Source organism: Octopus sinensis, linkage group LG4 (assembly GCF_006345805.1).
Source record: "Octopus sinensis linkage group LG4, ASM634580v1, whole genome shotgun sequence".
NCBI classification, from domain to species: Eukaryota; Metazoa; Mollusca; class Cephalopoda; order Octopoda; family Octopodidae; genus Octopus; species Octopus sinensis.
The window spans coordinates 3185960-3205959 of record NC_043000.1 but is presented as its reverse complement, the minus strand read 5'-3'; the positions used below and the strand labels follow the sequence as shown (position 1 = coordinate 3205959).

The window sequence follows — 20000 nt, the reverse complement described above, 5'->3', positions numbered from 1 at the left end:
CAGGCTCCAATCTGATTTGGCAAGGTTTCTACAGCTAGATGCCCTTCCTAATGCCAACCACTCCGAGAGTGTAGTGGGTGGTTTTTATGTGCCACCAGCATGGGAGCCAGTCAAGCGGAACTGACATCAGCCACACTCGAATGGTACTTTTTATGTGCAACTGACATGGGTGCCAGTCAAGCGGCACTGGCATCAGCCACACTCGAATGGTGCTCTTTATGCGTCACTGACATGGGTGCCAGTCAAGTGGCACTGGCATCAGCCACATTCGAATGGTGCTCTTTATGCGTCACCGACATGGGTGCCAGTCAGGTGGCACAGGCATCAGCCACACTTGAATGGTGCTCTTTATGTGTCACTGACATGGGTGCCAGTCAGGTGGCACTGGCATCAGCCACACTCGAATGGTGCTCTTTATGCGTCACCAACATGGGTGCCAGTCAAGTGGCACTGGCATCAGCCACACTCGAATGGTGCTATATATACATATATGTCTTTTATCTTGGACTTGTTTCAGTCATTGGATGGCGGCCAAGCTGGGAAAGAATTTTAGTCAAATGAATTGACTCCAGTATATATTTTTTAAAGCTTGGAACTTATTTTATCAGTCTCTTTTGCTGTACTGCTAAATTACAGGGACGTAAACATACCAATATCAGTTTTCAAGTGGTGGTGGACAAATGCAGACACAAAGACATACACACATAAGAAAGGCTTCTTTCAGTTTCCTTCTGCTAAATTCACTCACAAGGCTTTGGCTGGCCCGAGGTTATAGTAGAAGACACTTACCCAAGGTACCACACAGTGAGACTGAACCCAGAATGATGTGGTTGGGAAACAAACATCTTACCATACAGTCTCTTTAATTCAATAGTGAAGTCAGTATAATTTCTTACATTTCCACTTAATTGTTCACAGCATTATAATCATTTAGTTCTGCTGTTTTAATTATTAAATATATTACTGTCATTTTTGTCATGAAAAATGAGGCCAAGATTATTACGTGCTATAGAGAGGGAGCGTGTGTGTGTGTGTGTGTGTGTGTGTGTGTGAGTGTGGTGTGTGTGTGTGTGTGTGTGTGTAGTCCATGCATGTGTGTTGTGTGCGTGTGTGAGTGTGGTCTGTCTGTATGATTATATTCAGTATTATGGAATCGATTTTGGTGTTGTTCTTCTTGGAACATTTAGCATCATCGGGTTGATGAGAGATATTGCTATAGGAATTCAGTTTCAAAGAAAAATATCTTACTCCATCACAACAACAACAACAGCAACAACATTAACAATGACAGCAACAACAGCAACCACAATGTTGTATCAGGTTTCACAGAATACGAAATTTGCATTGCTTGTTTATTTATTTATTTTTTTGCCTTTTTTCTTTGTCTTTTTATTTTTGTTATTTATATTTTTATTTATTTATTTATTTATTTTTTTTTGCATTGTTCTTGTTTTTGAAAAATAATTCTAATGACCACAAGTAATTCTTCTTGCAGATATCACATTTTCAATGTTTTTGCTGTTTTGAAGTCGTATTTATTTCAAGGATATGTGAATTTGGGGAATTTGCACACATTGTCCAGTATAGCTTCTGGAATATTCTATTATGGATTAATACAATATCAAGAAACTTCATTTCATCGATTCAAACTAAGATCGATAATGTTTTGTTTTGTTTTTTTAAAAAGAAATGAATATTAACTAATTTTACAGTTTTATTATAATTATTAATGAAGACAATTTAACCAACTTGTAGATATGAGAAAATTTTGTCCACCAATTCAAAGTTACATCACACACAAAATTATAATCTATTCATGCATACACATACACACAAAAGCACATTCACACACATACATACCCACACATAGAACATCAGTGCATAAGCATAAGTGGTAGACAAATGTATAGAGTGACTTAAAAAAACGAAAAAAGCTCTTCTCCATCCACATTTATGCAGTTGTCTTATTAAACCCTTTGGGTGTGTTAATATAAATACCCACACAATAACTGGTTTGCCTCCTAGAAGGAAATGCATTGATCACCCATAAAGTTAATTCAGTGAATATTCAAAAGTTAAACTGCTATTTACTACTGTTATTGTATATTTGTTAATATTTTATTTTATATGACAGAAGCAAAGTGAACATCAAAATCTAGAAGAAATGGAGCAGTTCTTACACAACAGTTAAGAAATTAAGCAGTGCTAGTTGTTTCAAGTAATATTTTCGACCTGATTTTTTTATCAGCCAATTTATTATGGATATCATCAACCTCTGTAATATCTTAAAGTTGGGTCTACCATTACTTATGTATATATGTATGTAAATAAATACAAATACAGGTGTATATATATATATAATTATATATACACACACAAACACATACATATATACATATATATATATATATATATTATATATATATATACACACACACATATATATACATATATTTAAATATATATATTATGTATATATATATATATATATATATCGATAGATATAAAGATATATATATATATATACATAAACATATACAAATACACATACACACACACAGAGGCATATAATGATAATAATTCTTTCTTGTTCTGGCACAAGACCATCAATTTTGAGGGTTGGGAAAATTGATAACTGGTACTTGTTTTATTGACCCCAAAAGGATGAAAGACAATGTCAACCTCAGCAGAATTTGAACTCAGAACATAAAGACGGATGAAATGCTGCCAAGCATTTTGTCTGGTGTGCTAATGATTCAGCAGACTTGTCACCTTAATGATGCTAATTAGTGTAATAATAATAATAATAATAATAATAATAATAAAAATAATAATAATGATTTCAAATTTTGGCAATAGGCCAGTAATTCCAAGGGAGCAGGTAAGTCAATTACATCAACCCCAAAGCTCAACTGGTACTTATTTTATTGGCTCTGAAAGGATGACACAGATGATCTCGGCAGAATTTGAACTTAGAACCTGAAAATGGATGAAATACAACTTAGCTAATGATTCCGCCAGCATGCTGCCTTGAATTATAATAACAGCAATAGTTGTTTTTTGTTACAAAGTTTGCACAAGACCAGTAATTTTAGCAAGAATGGGGTTTAGTCGATAGCATTGGTCCCATACTCAACAAGTACTTTATTTTATCAGCCTCAAAAGATGCAAATTTGATCTTGGCAGGATCGAACTCAGAACATAAAGAACCAGAAGAAAACTTCTAAGCATTTTGTCTGACGTCCTACAGATTCTGCCAATCCACTGCAGCATCTGTCGGTCTCAAAAGGTCATGAATCTGCACCTGGAGAATTCTATGTCAGTTGCTGATGGCAGTGCAGCATCTACTATGCCTGTAAAGGCCCACATGGGAGTGGAAGCCTTGCATGCAGCAACTGCATGAAATTAAATTGAACAGATTGTGAGTTGGTGATTACTCCAGCACAGTAGAAAAGTGAAATACACATATGTTGTCATACCATAGTGTGTCACATATACAGGTAGGTTCAGTACAGTGTGCCACATATAACTGTAGATAAGGTACAGTATGTTACATAGGGATATGTGCACAGTACAGAGTGCCACAAATAGAAACAGGCACAGGAACATTACAGAGTGTCACATAAAGCTGTAGACAAAGTATACACACATATATATATATATATATATATATATAGATAAACTTAGATAAACTTAGATATGTTTCGACCAAAGATTGGTCCAGGCCATGTCTAACTTAATAGCACCACCTGATGTATACATATATATATATATATATATATATATATATATATGTATATGTATATATATATGTAATTGCAAGGAAGAAGCACTGCAAAACACCAAGAAACACAATAAGAAAACAGAGCTAAGGCTCACTGATAAATGAATAAGATTAACTAAAAGAAGATGAGCTAATGGACAAAAGAAGAAAAATGGAGCAAAGCTGGATGCAGAAAGATCACCGTTTATTGAAAGAAAAGAAAAATAAATTCTGTCATTTTTTTTAATGGGATGACTATGCTAGCATATACATATGTATATACACATACGTATATATATATATATATAAAAGCTTGTATATATATATATATATATATATAAGCACATATATATTTATAATATATGCATGTGTGTATGTATGTTTGTGAATGCATGTGTATGTGGGTGATACTGTGGCTATTGTTGTTTGTCAACAAAGATTCTCAGTTTATGCATATTGCCATGGTAATGCTAAATATGCTGCTGATGCTGCTGCTAGTGATAATGGTTATCATGATGATGATGATGATGATGATGGTGGTGGTGATGACAGTGAAGGCAATTATGACAGTGACAATGGCTCTGTAATGGCGTACCAACTTGATGACAAAGGTAAGAATATCCGTAAGAACCATTCCTGCAGCAGCCAGGATCATTTGCAACTCTGTTAATAACAGATACCAGACAACTACAGATTGACAACTGTTTCTAGAAATAGTCTTAGAATGGATTTAAGATGAGAACTTAGCATCTATGAATAACTCCGTCTCAAATGTAGCATTCTAAAGATGGTAAGAATTTTGGTGTTTACTGACAGATATTTTCTCTCAGAAACAGAAACATTTTAACAAATTGAATATGTCATCTATTGCTTTATTCGGAATTGTTTTTTTCTACTTTCACTTTGTTATCTACTTTCACTTTGTTTCACTGACTGAATTGCTAGCACATTAGACGTAATGCTATGAGGTAAAGCTGGGTTTTTTTTTTTTTTGCATTCTAAGTTCAACTTTGCCTTTCATCCCCTTGAGTTCAATAAAAACAAAGTACAAGTCAAGTAGTGGGGTTGAGAGTATCAACTAACTCATCATCTTGAAATTGCTGGCCTAGTACCAAAATCAGAAACTGTTATTATTATTATTATTATTATTATTATTATTATTATTATTATTATTATTATTATTATTATTATTATCATTGTTATTATTATGAAGCAAAGACCAAGCTTGGGCATTTAACATTTGAAATGTCAAATGTTCAGTCTTCCACCCTTGCATTTTAATTGTGCATGACCAACAATAATTCATTCTTGGAGAGATTCTAAGGTGTCACTTTGAAAGAATTTTCAGCCTTGGAACACTGAAAACTTCCAGACATTTTTGTCCTGGACTACAGGGGACACAGTTAGATTTAAACAAATTTTATAAGCACAAAAGACCCATCTGAGATGTATATAGAACAACAAAACCATTTTGCACACATTTGCTCAGGTTTTAATGCATGCCTCCACTGTACAACCAAACACAGCTCTAAATGACTTGGATATGTATTGCATTTTGTTTTTTGTAGCTTCATATGTTTTGAAAATACTCTGTATAATATGTTGTTGCATGTTGGAGAGAACTGCCTATCAGTCAAGTGAAGATTGCACTACCACTTTGCTATGTCTGGGAAGGACAGGCAGTTTTCATCTGTATAGTAGCCTAGGCAAAACAGGTAGAGTAGCAGATGTGACTGAAAGGAATGAGGACCAACACTTCTGCTTATCTCTAATGCCATTTGAAGAGAAATGTGAAGGTTGCAGAGGAGGCTCCATCCTCCAGTATAGTTGGTCGGAGTGATGAATGAGTGTGATCCAAGTGATTAGGCCTACCCTCAGCATACCTCTGTGGGCCAGAGAATGCAATTAAGAGTGAGTAGTTGCCTTAGGCAGTGGGAGTAATTCTAAACCTGCAGAGTTCTTTGAGTGGTTCCCAGATGGCTGTTCTACTAGGGGAACATTTTTCTTCATTTCTTCTTTTGTCTATATATAGTGGTTTTTCAGATCTATTTTTCTTCTACTCAATTTGGTAAAACCCCAACTGTCTTGTAAGTTGTCTTGTAATCAATCTTTACCCATTGCCCTTGTGTTAAAATACTTTATTATTACTATTACCATCATTGCTATTATTTCGGTTATCTTATTTTTATTAGTTCTAAGTACGTTGGGTATGTGCAGTGTTTTATTTGTGCTTTGTACATTCATGCAAGGCCTCGGAGGGTTATTTACTACATGTTGTGTATACATTTATAAATCCTGGATTGTGTTTGTGCTATGTAATTGTCTGCATTTTTTTCAATCATTCACAAGGCACCTATTATTACAGAGGATCTCAATCCCCGTATTTTGATTATCTCTATTTCCAGTTCTTTATATGTTATGTAGTTATGACTTGTGCATAATGTGAACATTAATGAGTCAAACATTTTAAGTCTAATGGTACATAAGTTATAGATAAAAGAGATTGGATGAAGAGTTATTTCTAGAAAGATTATGAAATGTAAATTTTTTGCTTAATTACTAAGGTACATTTCAAAATTACAGGAAAAGTAATTTAAAGAGAAAAAATTTGAAGATATTGATATCGTAAATTTCCTGACAATTAACCTTCATCCTTAGAGTATATATTTACGGTATATTTGTGTAATGTTTCTATTTATTTGATATCTGATCTCAGATCAGGCATCTCATTCAATATATACACAACGTATATTTAGAAACCAATCAAAATATAGCATAGATGTAAATATAATAAAAATACACTTTAAAGATGAGGTTAAATGTCTGTAAAATTGTAATTTTATTACCATCTCGTCTCAGACATTTAAAATTTAATAAATCGAAGTTGTTTTGAGATAATCTATGGTGTTCAGTGAAATATCTGAATGTAACATCAAATTTCGTTTGGATGCAGCTGACTTTCAGTTGTAGCTGAAGCCAATAGAATTTGATTGCAGAGAGAGCGAGAAAAAAAAAAAAAACAAGAGGATGCAATCTTCTTGTTCCAAGCTGGCAAATTGTTTATCTGGGGAATAATTTAGTGATACTTTCTCCAATAGCAACCTGTTGAAATTGATATGAAACCTGACAAGAAGGGGAACACCAGTTGATGAAGTGTTCCCCTGATCACCAGTAGGTTTCTTTCCAAACCTGTGCCTTCAACTTCCTCCTCCAATTCAGTTTGGTCGTGACAGAGATTGCCATCACATGAATGAGCCTGTGAGGTATGATGGCTCTTCAGCTCATCCTCTGTATTATTCTTCAGAGTAATGGATTTGCCATTTTGCCTTCCGGAGTTACAAAACATTTATGATTCTCCTGTAATCATCAGCCATGTCCTCATCCTGTGCCCAAAGGTCAGTTTGCTAAGTCTCTCCAGTTCCCTCTGTGTCACGCAGCATGTATACAATAAGCCAGGTTCTTGTTTCCAGTCCATTCTTTCATGTCATCACTCTACAGACATCTTTGATGGCCTCTTGCTCTCTTCCCCTCCATGCTGCCTGTCAGGATGGTTTTTGGTAGTGACTTGTGGTACATTATATATCTAAAATATTATAGCTTTGTCAACTTGATTCTCAACAGTGGGTGTATTTGGACTTGCAGCTTTTCTTGTACTGCAACATTTGTTAACCTGTCTTTCCAGCTTATTCTACCCAATCTGTGAAAGCTCCCCATCTCAAAGGCTTCGGTCTTCTCCATTGTTGTGTAATATATTTCTCAAAAAAAAAAACCCTTTTAAATGTTAAAAAAAACCCCCAAAAATACACCTATTGGACACATCAACTTTGTTGTTTATTGTATGTTGAGAAAAACTGGTTGACTGCTGATTGGTCATTTTGGTTATTAGTAAAGTAACTAGTTAGTAATATTGTATTTACTGTTACAGATTTCAGACATGTAAATCACTAAGTCAGTGTCTGGCCCAAAACCTTAGTACTTTGATAGGGGGCTTTCAAGTGAGGTATTACTCAAAAATGTTGCGATAATATAGTCGTAAAATTGTAAAATCTGATAAGTGAATTTTTACACACCCTGTCTCACGTATATTAAAAAATTAGTAACATTCTGTATATTCCATATTCCTTACTTATAAAGAGCCAATACTAATTAGTATAACATCAAGTCTGTGTATAAATGGTCATTATCTACCTTTATATTTTATGGCCAATACATGTAAATAACCATTTCAAATCTGTATATTTATTTGGTTCCCACACATAAATGGTCACTGCCAACCTCAATATAAATTCCCTTGTAAATAACCTTAGATCCAATATTTCTAACCAATAGAAGAAGAAGCAATGTATCATAAAAGGCCCTAACCATCAATAGCCAAAACAATACAGAAGAGGAAATATTGCAATTAATGCCAAGATACTTTGGTTGGCAAATATTTTGAAACAAATACAAAGGATGTCAGGAAAGTTATGAAAATATTTCTGATGCTGCTGATGGAAAAAGATTTCCTTCACAATGCTGTATGTAGACTTATATCAATACTAAACATTGGATTTCTTTTCCATCTTATCTCTTTATTAAAAAACAGAATGATGTGTGTTGACAACAACTGTAATACCTTGTGATGGCAGTTTCTTCAAGTTCAAAGATCAGGAGAAAAAGTGGCATGCTCTCAAGTGGTTATTTAAACCGATCCTTCATGCTGTAGGGGTTTTCTTCCCGCTTGCACTTAGCAGTTTTAAAGTGAGAATTAGTCCAAACAATCTGATCTCACTCCTTAGACTTGGAGGTGGACTGGCCATAATGGCTTAGGAAACTAAGACAGCTGTGGTGACCAGCAAATTGAAGATTTTACATTGGTGTAGCTGTCGCTTAGGCAAAATGCCTTACAGCACTAGAGAGCTCCACCAACTCTGGAGTTGCAGGAAAAGTGTCAAAAAGAGCAGTGGACTGCCTGAAGGATTCTACTGAATACCACTACATTACTAATATACCTGTTTTATTGGCCATTTCAAGATACAGGGCAGAGTTAAATTAATCCACTTTGGGATTTGAACTAAGAAGCTACAGGAGACAAGATTAAGCATAATGCCCAAATGTGTATCACCAGCGCCAAACTATGGGAAAATTGCTGAAATATTTGGTTGGAAGAGCTATGATAAATATGCGAACATTTTACCATGATGAGAATAAACACTTGCCAGAGAAAATTATTACAAAGACTAGTTATAACAGAGATTTTATGTGTTATGTGTCTATGTGCATATGTATGTGTGCGTGCATGTGTGTGTATACATGCGAATATAAGGTGACTCATTCAATGTCACAAATATCGGTACACATAACATCAATTCATCTAGACTACATATTTACAAATGATATATATATATATATATTTATATATATATATATATATACATATGTATATATATATATTATATATATATATATATACATATATATATATATATATATATATATATATATATGTATTTATATATATATATATATATATAATATATATATATATATATATATATATATAGATATATATGTATACATGTATATATGTGTGGATACATGTGTATATATATGTATGAGTGTATGTGTGTGTATATATAATCTGGATTGTTTCACATGGAAGCAATAATTTCTCTCATTAGATCAAAGATAAATGTCTGTGTACTGGAAATTTACACACACACACACACCACATGCACATGTACACACATACATAAAACCATGTTAATATATGTGCATATGCATGTAGCTGCAGTCTATGCATCCATCTGTGTCTGTCTGCAAATCATCTGATTTGCAGATTTGTAAATATAGTTTAGTTTCAGAGAAATATATATGCATGTATATGCATATACTATGTGTATATTTCATAGATGCACACTCAGGTATATATAGATTTATGAACACACACACACACACACCTATATATTAGCATATATTTGTATGTGCATGTCTGTGTATGTATATATATATTATATATATATATATATATATATATTATATATATATATATATATATATATATTATATATATATATATATATATATATATAATATATATATATATATTATATATATATATATGTATGTATGTGTCTCTGTGTGTGTGTGTATACATTTGTGAGAAGTCTGAAGAAAGCTGACCACCCAACCAAATCTCATCAGCCTTCATTATCTGTGTTCGTTAATGAAACAGATTATATTATTGCTAAAATTGAAAACAAGAGGATTTCATCACAAAAAATATTGCTATGTTCAGTCATTTTTACTGATATACTTTGTTAGTGGATTCTAGTCTAATGAAATTTGGTCTTCCTTCAAGTACTTGGTTTTGTAGCATGTATATCTGACACTTGGTCTGTGTGCATATGTGATAACGCATGTGATAAAGCATGTGCATATGTGAAAGCATACGTGCTTATCTGATACTTTGTGCATGTGTCTGTGTCTTCATCTACAACAATGTGTGAATATGTAATGTGTGCACCTGTGCAAGTTTGTGTTAGAGAGTGCACCTGCATCTATGCATGCATTTTAACGCACATGTGCATCTGCATCAGAGAGTGCATCTGTGTGTATTTATTTGTGTGCATCTATGCTTATGTCTGCATCTGTGCCTGCTTGTGCATTTGTATCATTATGTACATCTGCATTTGCACATACAAGTATCTTTGTGTGTGTGACTGTGTATGCATGTGAATCTGTCAGTGTGTGCATACAGGATTTTATGTGCATATACGATTATATATGCTTATGTGAGTGCATATGTAACTTCATCAGTATGTACACCTGGATGTGCATCTGTACTTGGATGTGCATATGTGCTTGGATGTGCATCTGTACTTGGATGTGCATATGTGCTTGGATGTGCATCTGTGCTTGGATGCGCATCTGTACTTGGATGTGCATCTGTACTTGGATGTGCATCTGTGCTTGGATGTGCATCTGTACTTGGATGTGCATCTGTGCTTGGATGTGCATCTGTGCTTGGATATGCATCTGTGCTTGGGTGTGCATGTGTCTGACCATGCATCTGTGACTGGGTGTGCATCTATGCTTGCAAGTGCATATTTAAGTGAGTACATCTCAGTCTGCAAAACATCTGATTTGCAGATTTGTAAATATAGCTTAGTTTCAGAGAAATATATATGCATGTATATGCATATACTATGTGTATATTTTAATAGATGCACACACAAGGTACAATGCATACATAGGCAAAAATGTGCATTCAGTACAGATATGTACACAAGAAAATATGCGCACAGGGAGACAGATGTACATATTGGTATAGCTGCACATACTAAGATGCACACACAGATATACAGATCTTTAAGGATGTACATACGCCAAAATGTAAATGTATGGATTTGTGCACACACACACACACACGTATAACACATATATACATATATACAAAGATGTGTATGAATATATATATATACAATATACAGACACTCAAAAATACACACACACATATACATACATACACACACATACATACACATGCACACACATAGTAAAATTAGTGTACTAATCTAATAAAATATGTCACCAGTTGGACATAGCTCTGTTGACTGTATCCACTTGTGACATCAAACTACAGCAACTAACGAAGCTATGAGCTAATTTTTTATGTTGTTAGAAATATTAAAAAAAATACAAGATTTTCTCAAAAACATTTACAAAACTACTCTTAAAGCAGAAACTGTCATATTTCTGTTCTCTTTCCTCCAGCTTTGTCTTCTTCATCTACTTCTGGAGACCACTGCAGGATAAAATAGACACTGTTCTCTTTTTCCCCTTCTCTCCAATGTCTATAAATTTTCTAAGGTGTCTTAGGACATTTAAAAAAATTTTTTTAAGATTTTTGGTTTCTTTATTATCTAGGAAGAGAAAAGAACTGTCAGGAGTTGTAGTAGGATTAGTAATGGTGGTGGTAGTAGTGGCAGTGGTTGTATAGTGGTGGTGGTTGTTTGTAATAGTAGTAATATTAGCATTAGTTATTAGTAGTAAATAGCAAACAAACTTTAGTAGCAATAATGATAATTAACAATGTTTTAATAGTAACGTCATTAACAGTATTAAATCTGTTTTAATTATAATAATATTAATAAAAATCATAATAATAATATTTATAATTTAACTATAAATAATAATAATAACAACAACAAAACCAACAATAATAAATATAAATACAAAAGGAGAAATAAAAGAAAAAATAACATAAATTTCTCCATAAAACAACAACAGGAACAGTAACAGTCTAAAGAAACAATAGATTTAAAGTCCTAATTCATTTTACAATAAAGCAACTGCGTATCTTGGAACAAACCTACTTCTTTGTCTCACAAAAGTAACATTTTTCTCACAATAATCACCAGCTTCCACTTCAATTTGGTCTAAGGACCCACAAAGAACTTTTGCAAGAATCTTGACATAAAACTCATTCAAACATTGTAACTCTCACAAAATAACAACATTTTAGATGTCAGACATTTCGGTGGTGCTACCACAGGATTTATTACTTCTTAATCAGAAAAATTAAATTTATTTAATACATGAAGGTGGTACTCTAGTATGGCCTTAGCTATGTTGGCTAAAATTAATCAAAGAGTGATATAATTTTGTAGTTTTGGTTTTTGCAATTATAAAAAAAACCTCTAAAGAATTTCAATAGTTTAATTCCTTTATCTTTATATTTGTCACATTTTTGATATGATATTTTGGCTAATAATATTTTGGTGGACTTCCATTGATTTTAAAATTTAATGTAATCAAAGAAAAAACAGATATATAACCCCAAACTGCTATAATTACTTGAAGTAACAGCCATTTATTGGAAATATTGGTTTCAAATTTTGGCACAAAGCCAGCAATTTTGGGGAGGGGCTATGTTGATTACATCAAACCCCAGTGTTCAACTGGTACTTATCGAAAGACTGACAGGCAAAGTTGACCTCTGCAGAATTTGAACTCAGAATGTAAAGACAGATGCAATGCTGCTAAGCTCACTGCTTTAAAATTTACTAGAAATATTAACACTGAATTTATAATTTGTTATTTAATGATCAAGACAAATAGTCCTAATTTTGGTAAAATTTGGAAAAAATTTCAACAATAGCCAATATTTTTGAACTGAAATGTAACTTAATTTTAACCGGATCAAACTCAAGGAATCTATAAAAGTTCAAACATTAACTTTTTCATACACATATCTTTATCAATAAATTTGAAATATATTCCCTTTAGAATGTTCAGTTCATGATAAGGGATTTCACTGTGTGGCATATTTATGGATATTTACTGAATTTTCACGGATATTTATCTCATTATAACATTATTATAATTATATGATTATTATTAATATTATATTTCAATATTGCTTGTGCTGATTTCATACAGTTGCATAACAGCCACATTTATATACCAAATGATAATATGACTGCCTTTTCTTTACGCACAAAGGCCTTATATTCTAAGAGAGAACAGGGAGCTTTGTGGCATTCAAGCATTTCCTCAGTGTATAAGCAGTTTTAAAGTGAAGGTACTTGGTTTTAACAAAGAACTCAAATCACTGCTGCCCTTACACATCAAGAAATTATCTCCAGCTCTACAATATTGTCACAGCCAGCGAATAATTATAATATAAAATAGGTATTGCTCATACAGATGTGTTATCGTATTTTGGCATTTGTCCTGTTAGTATCTTAAAAAAAAAAAGTTTGATATCATGTTTATATCACAGAGTATATCATAGAATTTCTTTCACATTCAGCATTTGTAGTTCCATCATTGCCAAAGAAAATGTCAAACTGTTTGTTTATTTCCTTTCAGAAAACCCAAACAAGGCACCTAACTTTAGACCGTATATCCCTGTATTAACAGCAAATGTGTGAGGTTTTTTAGTGCTTTCTGGTTTTCCTCAAAGAAAAATATATTTTCTTGAGAAAAAATATTGTTTTTCCTCACACAATTTAATAAAGGTTGATTTATATTGTTCAGGTTAGAATGACTGTTAATTATTCTTTGACACCTCCTGGTTATTGCTACTGACCTTGTTCTTGCTGTTCTTGTGATTGTTATTGTGGTGATGGTGATAGTGATGGTTTAGTACCCGCCAAACATCTCTACTTGGTTCAAGGACCTTCATTTTGGGGGTGGAAGAGAAGGACGTACATTTAGAAATATCTGCGGATAGTTATTGAACCTTGGGAGGGTCATTATGTCAGTAATAATAAACACACTCACTGGTTTGGGTCTTTATTGTTATTGTTATTTAATGGATGGTTAGAGGGATAGATAACAAGTGATATCTGGGTCAGGAGGGGGGGACAAAAAGAGAAAAAAATTATTCCAAGGGAGAAGTAAGGAAGACAGGGGCAAGATATAAGGAGGTGACTATTATATAATAGTGTAGGGAGCCGTAATGGAGATAAAATACTATCAGGAGACAAAAAATGTGCCAATTTGGTCACATCAACATCACCACCATAATTATCTTTCTTGTATTTTGGTCATTTAATCAAACTTCTCTTCCATTTTCTTCTCATCATGATCTTGATCACCATCATCGTTATCATCATCATCACCATCATCAGCTTCCTTACCACCACCACTACCAATATCATCACCCTCTTCATATTTAGCTCAAATCATCAACACCATCATCATCATATGGTTTTTAATCTCTTCATTACTCTGTGATATACAAATATATCAAAAAAAAAAAAAATTATACTGCTTCCTCTTCCCCACTCCCCACCTGTATATTGTTTACAGATCCATAAATTTGATATTGAAACCATAATGGTTTGACTTTGAAAGCAACACAGCTAGCTTCCTCTTCATTTCATAGAACTTCAAAAGGAACTATATTTCTTTCTCTCTTTCTTTCTTTCCTTTTTTTTTATTTTTACTAGTTAAGATTTCCGATTCAAAAGACCAAAAGACAATGAATAATTTAAAAGAAAAAAATCATTTTCAAAGAAGAACTTTCAAAACAAATATTCTATTTAATCAATAAGGGATTGTATTTTTCATAATTTTTACTATTAATTATAATTATTGGGAAGAATTAAAAAAAAACAAGCAAAATAGAATTAGATTTCATAATTTCAGTTGAAGTTTCATGATTTTTTGGGGGATTTTTTTTTAGCTTTTACACTAACTTTGAATTAAATTTTACTTTTGATTTCATCAATCAAGCAAAACATTAACAATAAATACTGTTTTAAGGGCTTATATAATGTATCTAAAAGTTAACATCCCTATTACAATCACATTAACCCATTACTGTAAATATATCACTCACGTTATCTCACCCTACCACAATGGAGTCACCCCACAACTATTAACCTGTTATCCCACATCCACTGATATGTTCCAACACCACTAACATAATAATACCTCATCTCTACAGATATGTTGATCCACTATCATTTCTATGTTGATCCTCTGTTATCCCACTACTGTTGACATTTTACCCCACAACTGACATGTACACTTATGTGGTAACCCAGCTTCCTTGACATGTTAACAAACTACCGCTACTATTGCGATGTCCATCCACAACACCATCTTACCTGACAACTTCTGACAGGTTAACTGATTATAACTTTCATATTATCCCATTATCCCACAGGTACTAACATGTTAATTACAACCAATTACTAGGATGTTACCCCACCAGCATTATTGATATGTCTGATATGTTACCTCATTAGCATTGACACGATAACCCATCCCTGCAATGATGTTACCCATCACCATCAATGATATGTTATCCCTCCAGCATTTAAATTTTAACCCATCATTATTATGTTAACCTATCATCATCACTTGTATGTTATCTCACCAGCACTGACATGTTAGCCCACTACTATTGGAAGGTTAACTGATCACTGCTCTATTTCCTCATCACCACAGGTATGTTTTTCCACTAGTGCTGACAAGTTCCTCTACCCCCACTGACAAGTTAACCCATCATTACAATAATGTTAACCTTGACCATCACTAACATGTTATCCCATGTTAGTGATGGGATAACTGACATGTTACCCTGGCATGTTAACACATTATTAACAGGTTAATTGAGCACAACTGCCATATTATCCCAACATCACTGACATTTTACTGCACCTCCAGTTACATGTTAACCCACTGTTATTGATGGGTTAACTAACCACCACAGATATGATTTCTCATGAGCACTGACAAGTTAATAAACTATCGATGACATTTTAACTTAATAGGTTAACAATGATGTTAACCTATTGTCACCACTGAGAAGTTATCCCACTATCACTGACATGTTATCCCACCAACACTGATATATTAACTCATCAGTACAATCAGATTAACTGACTATAACTGCTATGTTATCCCAACATCATTCACATGTTAACCCATCACTGTTTAATGGTTAACTGACCACAACTGCCATATTACCCCACTATCACTGACATGTTACTGCACCTCCTGTTACATACTGGGTCACTACTATTGATAGGTTAACTGATCACTGCTATGATGTTAACATATCACCACCACAAACACATTGCCCCAGTCACCACTGACATGTTGCCCCATACCACCACTTCCATGTTAACCCACTGTCTATTAACAGGTTAACTGGCTGCAACCACTATATTATCTAACCACCACCAAGATATTACCCCGCCCGACCACCATCGAAAATATTAACCTACAAATAATGACAAGTTAACTGACCACAGCCGCTATATTACCTCAACACTACTGACATCATATTAACCAACACTAATGACGTTAACCCACCACTACTATGATGTTAACCCACATCTACTGCCACGTTGCACCAGCACCACCACCACCATCTTTGCATATTAGCACAGTATTACAGTCATTCCCTGATCAATGTTTAACACAGAGATATTAAGTAGCAATTATTACATACATTACGTCCATTCAGAAGACGAGATAAAAAAATCACTCCTCCTCTCTGTATTCTTTCTACATCTTTATATCTGCTTCTACTTCTCTCTCTCTCTCACTCTTTATCTATCTTTAATTCTCTCTCACTCTTTTTAAGGATATTCCATCTGTAATTCTTTCCCTCTCACTCTTTCTTACTCTTTCTTTCTCTCTCTCTCTAAGTATTCTCCCTTTTGCACCCTCGCTCACTTTCTTTCCCACAACCTCTGTCACAGCTTCTGCCTTTCTCCCTCCTACTCTCCCCCCTCTCTCTCTCTCTCTCTCTTCAGTTTTCATTCTCTCTGTCTCTGTCTCCATTCTCTCTCAATCCTTCTATCAACTCCTCTTCTCTCTCTCTTACTATAAGCCTTTTCCTCTCTTACCCTCTATCTCTATCACAGAAAGAGATTGAAGAAGAAAGAAGATTGAATAAAAGAAATGAGGAAATAAAGAAGCCAAAAGCAGCAGCAGTAGTAGCAGGAGCAGCAGTAAATGGAGTGGAAAGTGTAAATCTAATTGTGTCCTAGTATTTTTGGTGAGATTCTAATGTCGGTTGGTGATATATATGATGAAATAATGCAGTTCTACTAACTTCCAAATTCTACCGATCCAATGAAACCATATAGACTTCATTCGACTGTGTGTATGAGTGTATTTTGGGAAAGTACATACACACACACACACACACACTCTCTCTCTCTCACAGACATACACAAAAATGCATGCACATACACACACACACATATACACACACACACACACTCTCTCACAGACATACACAAAAATACATGCACATACACACACACACACACACATACACACACACACACACACTCTCTCACAGACATACACAAAAATGCATGCACATACACACGCACACACACACGCACATACAAACATGTGACACACACGTTTATATATAAACAACATTTGCATTGATCTTGCCAGCTTGGGAATGCCTTCAAAGATCATGAACATCAACACTCCTTCTTTGATTAATTAATTTTAATTATCTGTGTGTGTGTGTGTGTGTGTGCATTTTTGAGTATATGTATGAATGTATGTGTATACATACATATATGTGTGTGTCTGTGTCCCTTTCATCCTGAGTCAAGGGTGGGGGAATTGAGAGTGTAAGATGCTATCTATATCTGCATGTAAATTACATGGGCATCTAAAACATTTGGTAAAAGCATGGTACAAGCTACAAAGGCAGCCTTGATTCCAAGTGATGGCCATAATACAACATACACACACACACACACACACATACACATGCGCACACCCACACCCACACATATATATTGATTTCAAACTTTGGCATAAGGCCTGCGATTTTGAGAAAGGGAATAAGCCAATTACCTACCCCCTCCCCCAGTGTTCAACTGGTACTTATTTTATCGACCTTGAAAGGATGAAAGGCAAAGTCAGCCTTAGCAGAATTTGAACTCAGAACATAAAGATGAACAAAATGCCACTAAGTATTTTGTCCAGTGTGCTAACAATTCTACCAGTTCGCTACCTTACACACATATATATACATTAATCAGATTTTATGATATATCATTTTTCTTGCAGACAAATGCCATTACTCTAAGCATATTTTATTATGCCTCATAGGATTTTTAAAATCCTTTTATAACAAGAATATTCTTCCGATGCAAACCTTTGAGAATGTAATATGCTCCACTTGTATATATTCCAAATGATACACACACACACACACACACACACACACACACACATGAACATGTACGTGCACACACACGGCCACAAGCAAACACACTGATCACTTTAAAATAACCATGGAAGCAGAAACAAGTGTAACAGGAGCAGAAACTATCATATTGCCATGATTACTGCTGAAGATGGACCTGTTTGCAGAATCTTCCAGAAGACTTGTTTGATTGAATTTATCAAACATGAAGTCAAAGATATTAATTCTTCAGAAATGCTACAGCATGGGAAAGAAATTTTAATTATTAAATTTGCATCAACAAATTTAATGCAAGAGCTTTAAAAAGCTAACTAGAAATAATTATACGTTGAGAAAAATAATAATATTAGTCCATGACTAATACTATTTCTATTATTACCAGAAAGTATGGGAGACAACTCCAGACGTGTTTCGGTCTTATTCTGACCTCATCAGCAAAGCATAGCTTTTACTGTACTTGCTGTTAAATCTTTGTAATTTTTCACTACAGTCTAGTTTACCAACAATGGTACGAACTAACATTTGATAGTCTGTTTATCTCACAGAAATTAATTAACTCAACAATTGATTACATCAAAACTAATTAATAGATGAAGCTAAATGTGTTGCTGGTTGGTTAATTGGTGAGTAATTGGGAGTACTATATACTACATTTTATAAGACTTTGGTGAATGTTTTGATCAGTGTAACGGGTTTTTAATCACCATGTTACTTACTAAGAGAGTGTATGTATGTTCATGTGTATGTATACAAATATATAGCATGTGTGTGTGTGTGTGAGTGTTATGTCTGTGAGTGTGTGTGTATATGTATACATTTGTGTATATGTATATATATAAATGTATTTAAGCATATAAGTGTATATACGTAAGTGTGTGTGTATACTACATGTTATTGAGTAAAATTAATTAATGTACTTGGCTGTTGACTTTTGTGTGTTATTCAGAGCAGGATGCAAAAAGCCTCGACTCAACAACATTATACATACATACATATATATATATATATATATATATATATATATATATATATATATATATATATATTATATATATATATATATATATATATATATATATATATATATATATATATATATATATATATATATATATATCTGTGTGCATGTATGTGTCTCTGTGTGTGTTTGTGGTGTGGCCTCCAAAAGAAGAGAGCATCTGAAAATGTATGCATGCATTGCATATGTGTGTCTGTGTCTGGGTGCAACTGTATGTAAATGAGTATTGTAAAGAGGAAGAGAGGAGGAAACAGGAAGGATGAAACAGTTAAAGAGAGAGAGAGAGAGAGAGAAGGAGAGAATCAGATCTGTAAAACATTAATTTTTCTAATTATTTACCACTAAACTGCCAAATATTGGAGATGGAATACTGGCTCTGCTAAAAAGAAGAAATAGATCTGTTCCAAAGTGTGCAGCTGTCATTATTGTGTTATTCCTAAGGAGAATCCAGTTCTGACTCCCTTCCGTCCCGATTTAAACCACGTATGTGGACATACTGTATAGATTTGACGGACGGTAAAATTGGACCT

The 20000-nt window shown here is 33.8% G+C and overlaps 1 protein-coding gene and 1 long non-coding RNA gene across 2 annotated transcripts in view; both read right to left on the bottom strand.

The window, feature by feature from the left end:
• LOC118762850 overlaps positions 1 to 19470 on the bottom strand; it is a 26074-nt gene extending 6604 nt beyond the window's left edge. The window contains exons 1-2 of the long non-coding RNA XR_004998594.1: positions 17610 to 19470; positions 17530 to 17568 (exon numbers count right to left, since the gene is read on the bottom strand). This is a non-coding gene — a long non-coding RNA (uncharacterized LOC118762850). The remainder of the gene's footprint in view (positions 1 to 17529; positions 17569 to 17609) is intronic.
• A 77-nt stretch (positions 19471 to 19547) lies between these two features.
• Positions 19548 to 20000, bottom strand: part of LOC115210856 (proton myo-inositol cotransporter-like) — a 291536-nt gene continuing 291083 nt past the window's right edge. Inside the window, exon 9 of the mRNA XM_029779612.2 lies at positions 19548 to 20000. This exon is cut by the window's right edge and continues 127 nt beyond it. Coding sequence (XP_029635472.1) covers positions 19907 to 20000 — 94 coding nt within the window. The 3' untranslated portion in view covers positions 19548 to 19906.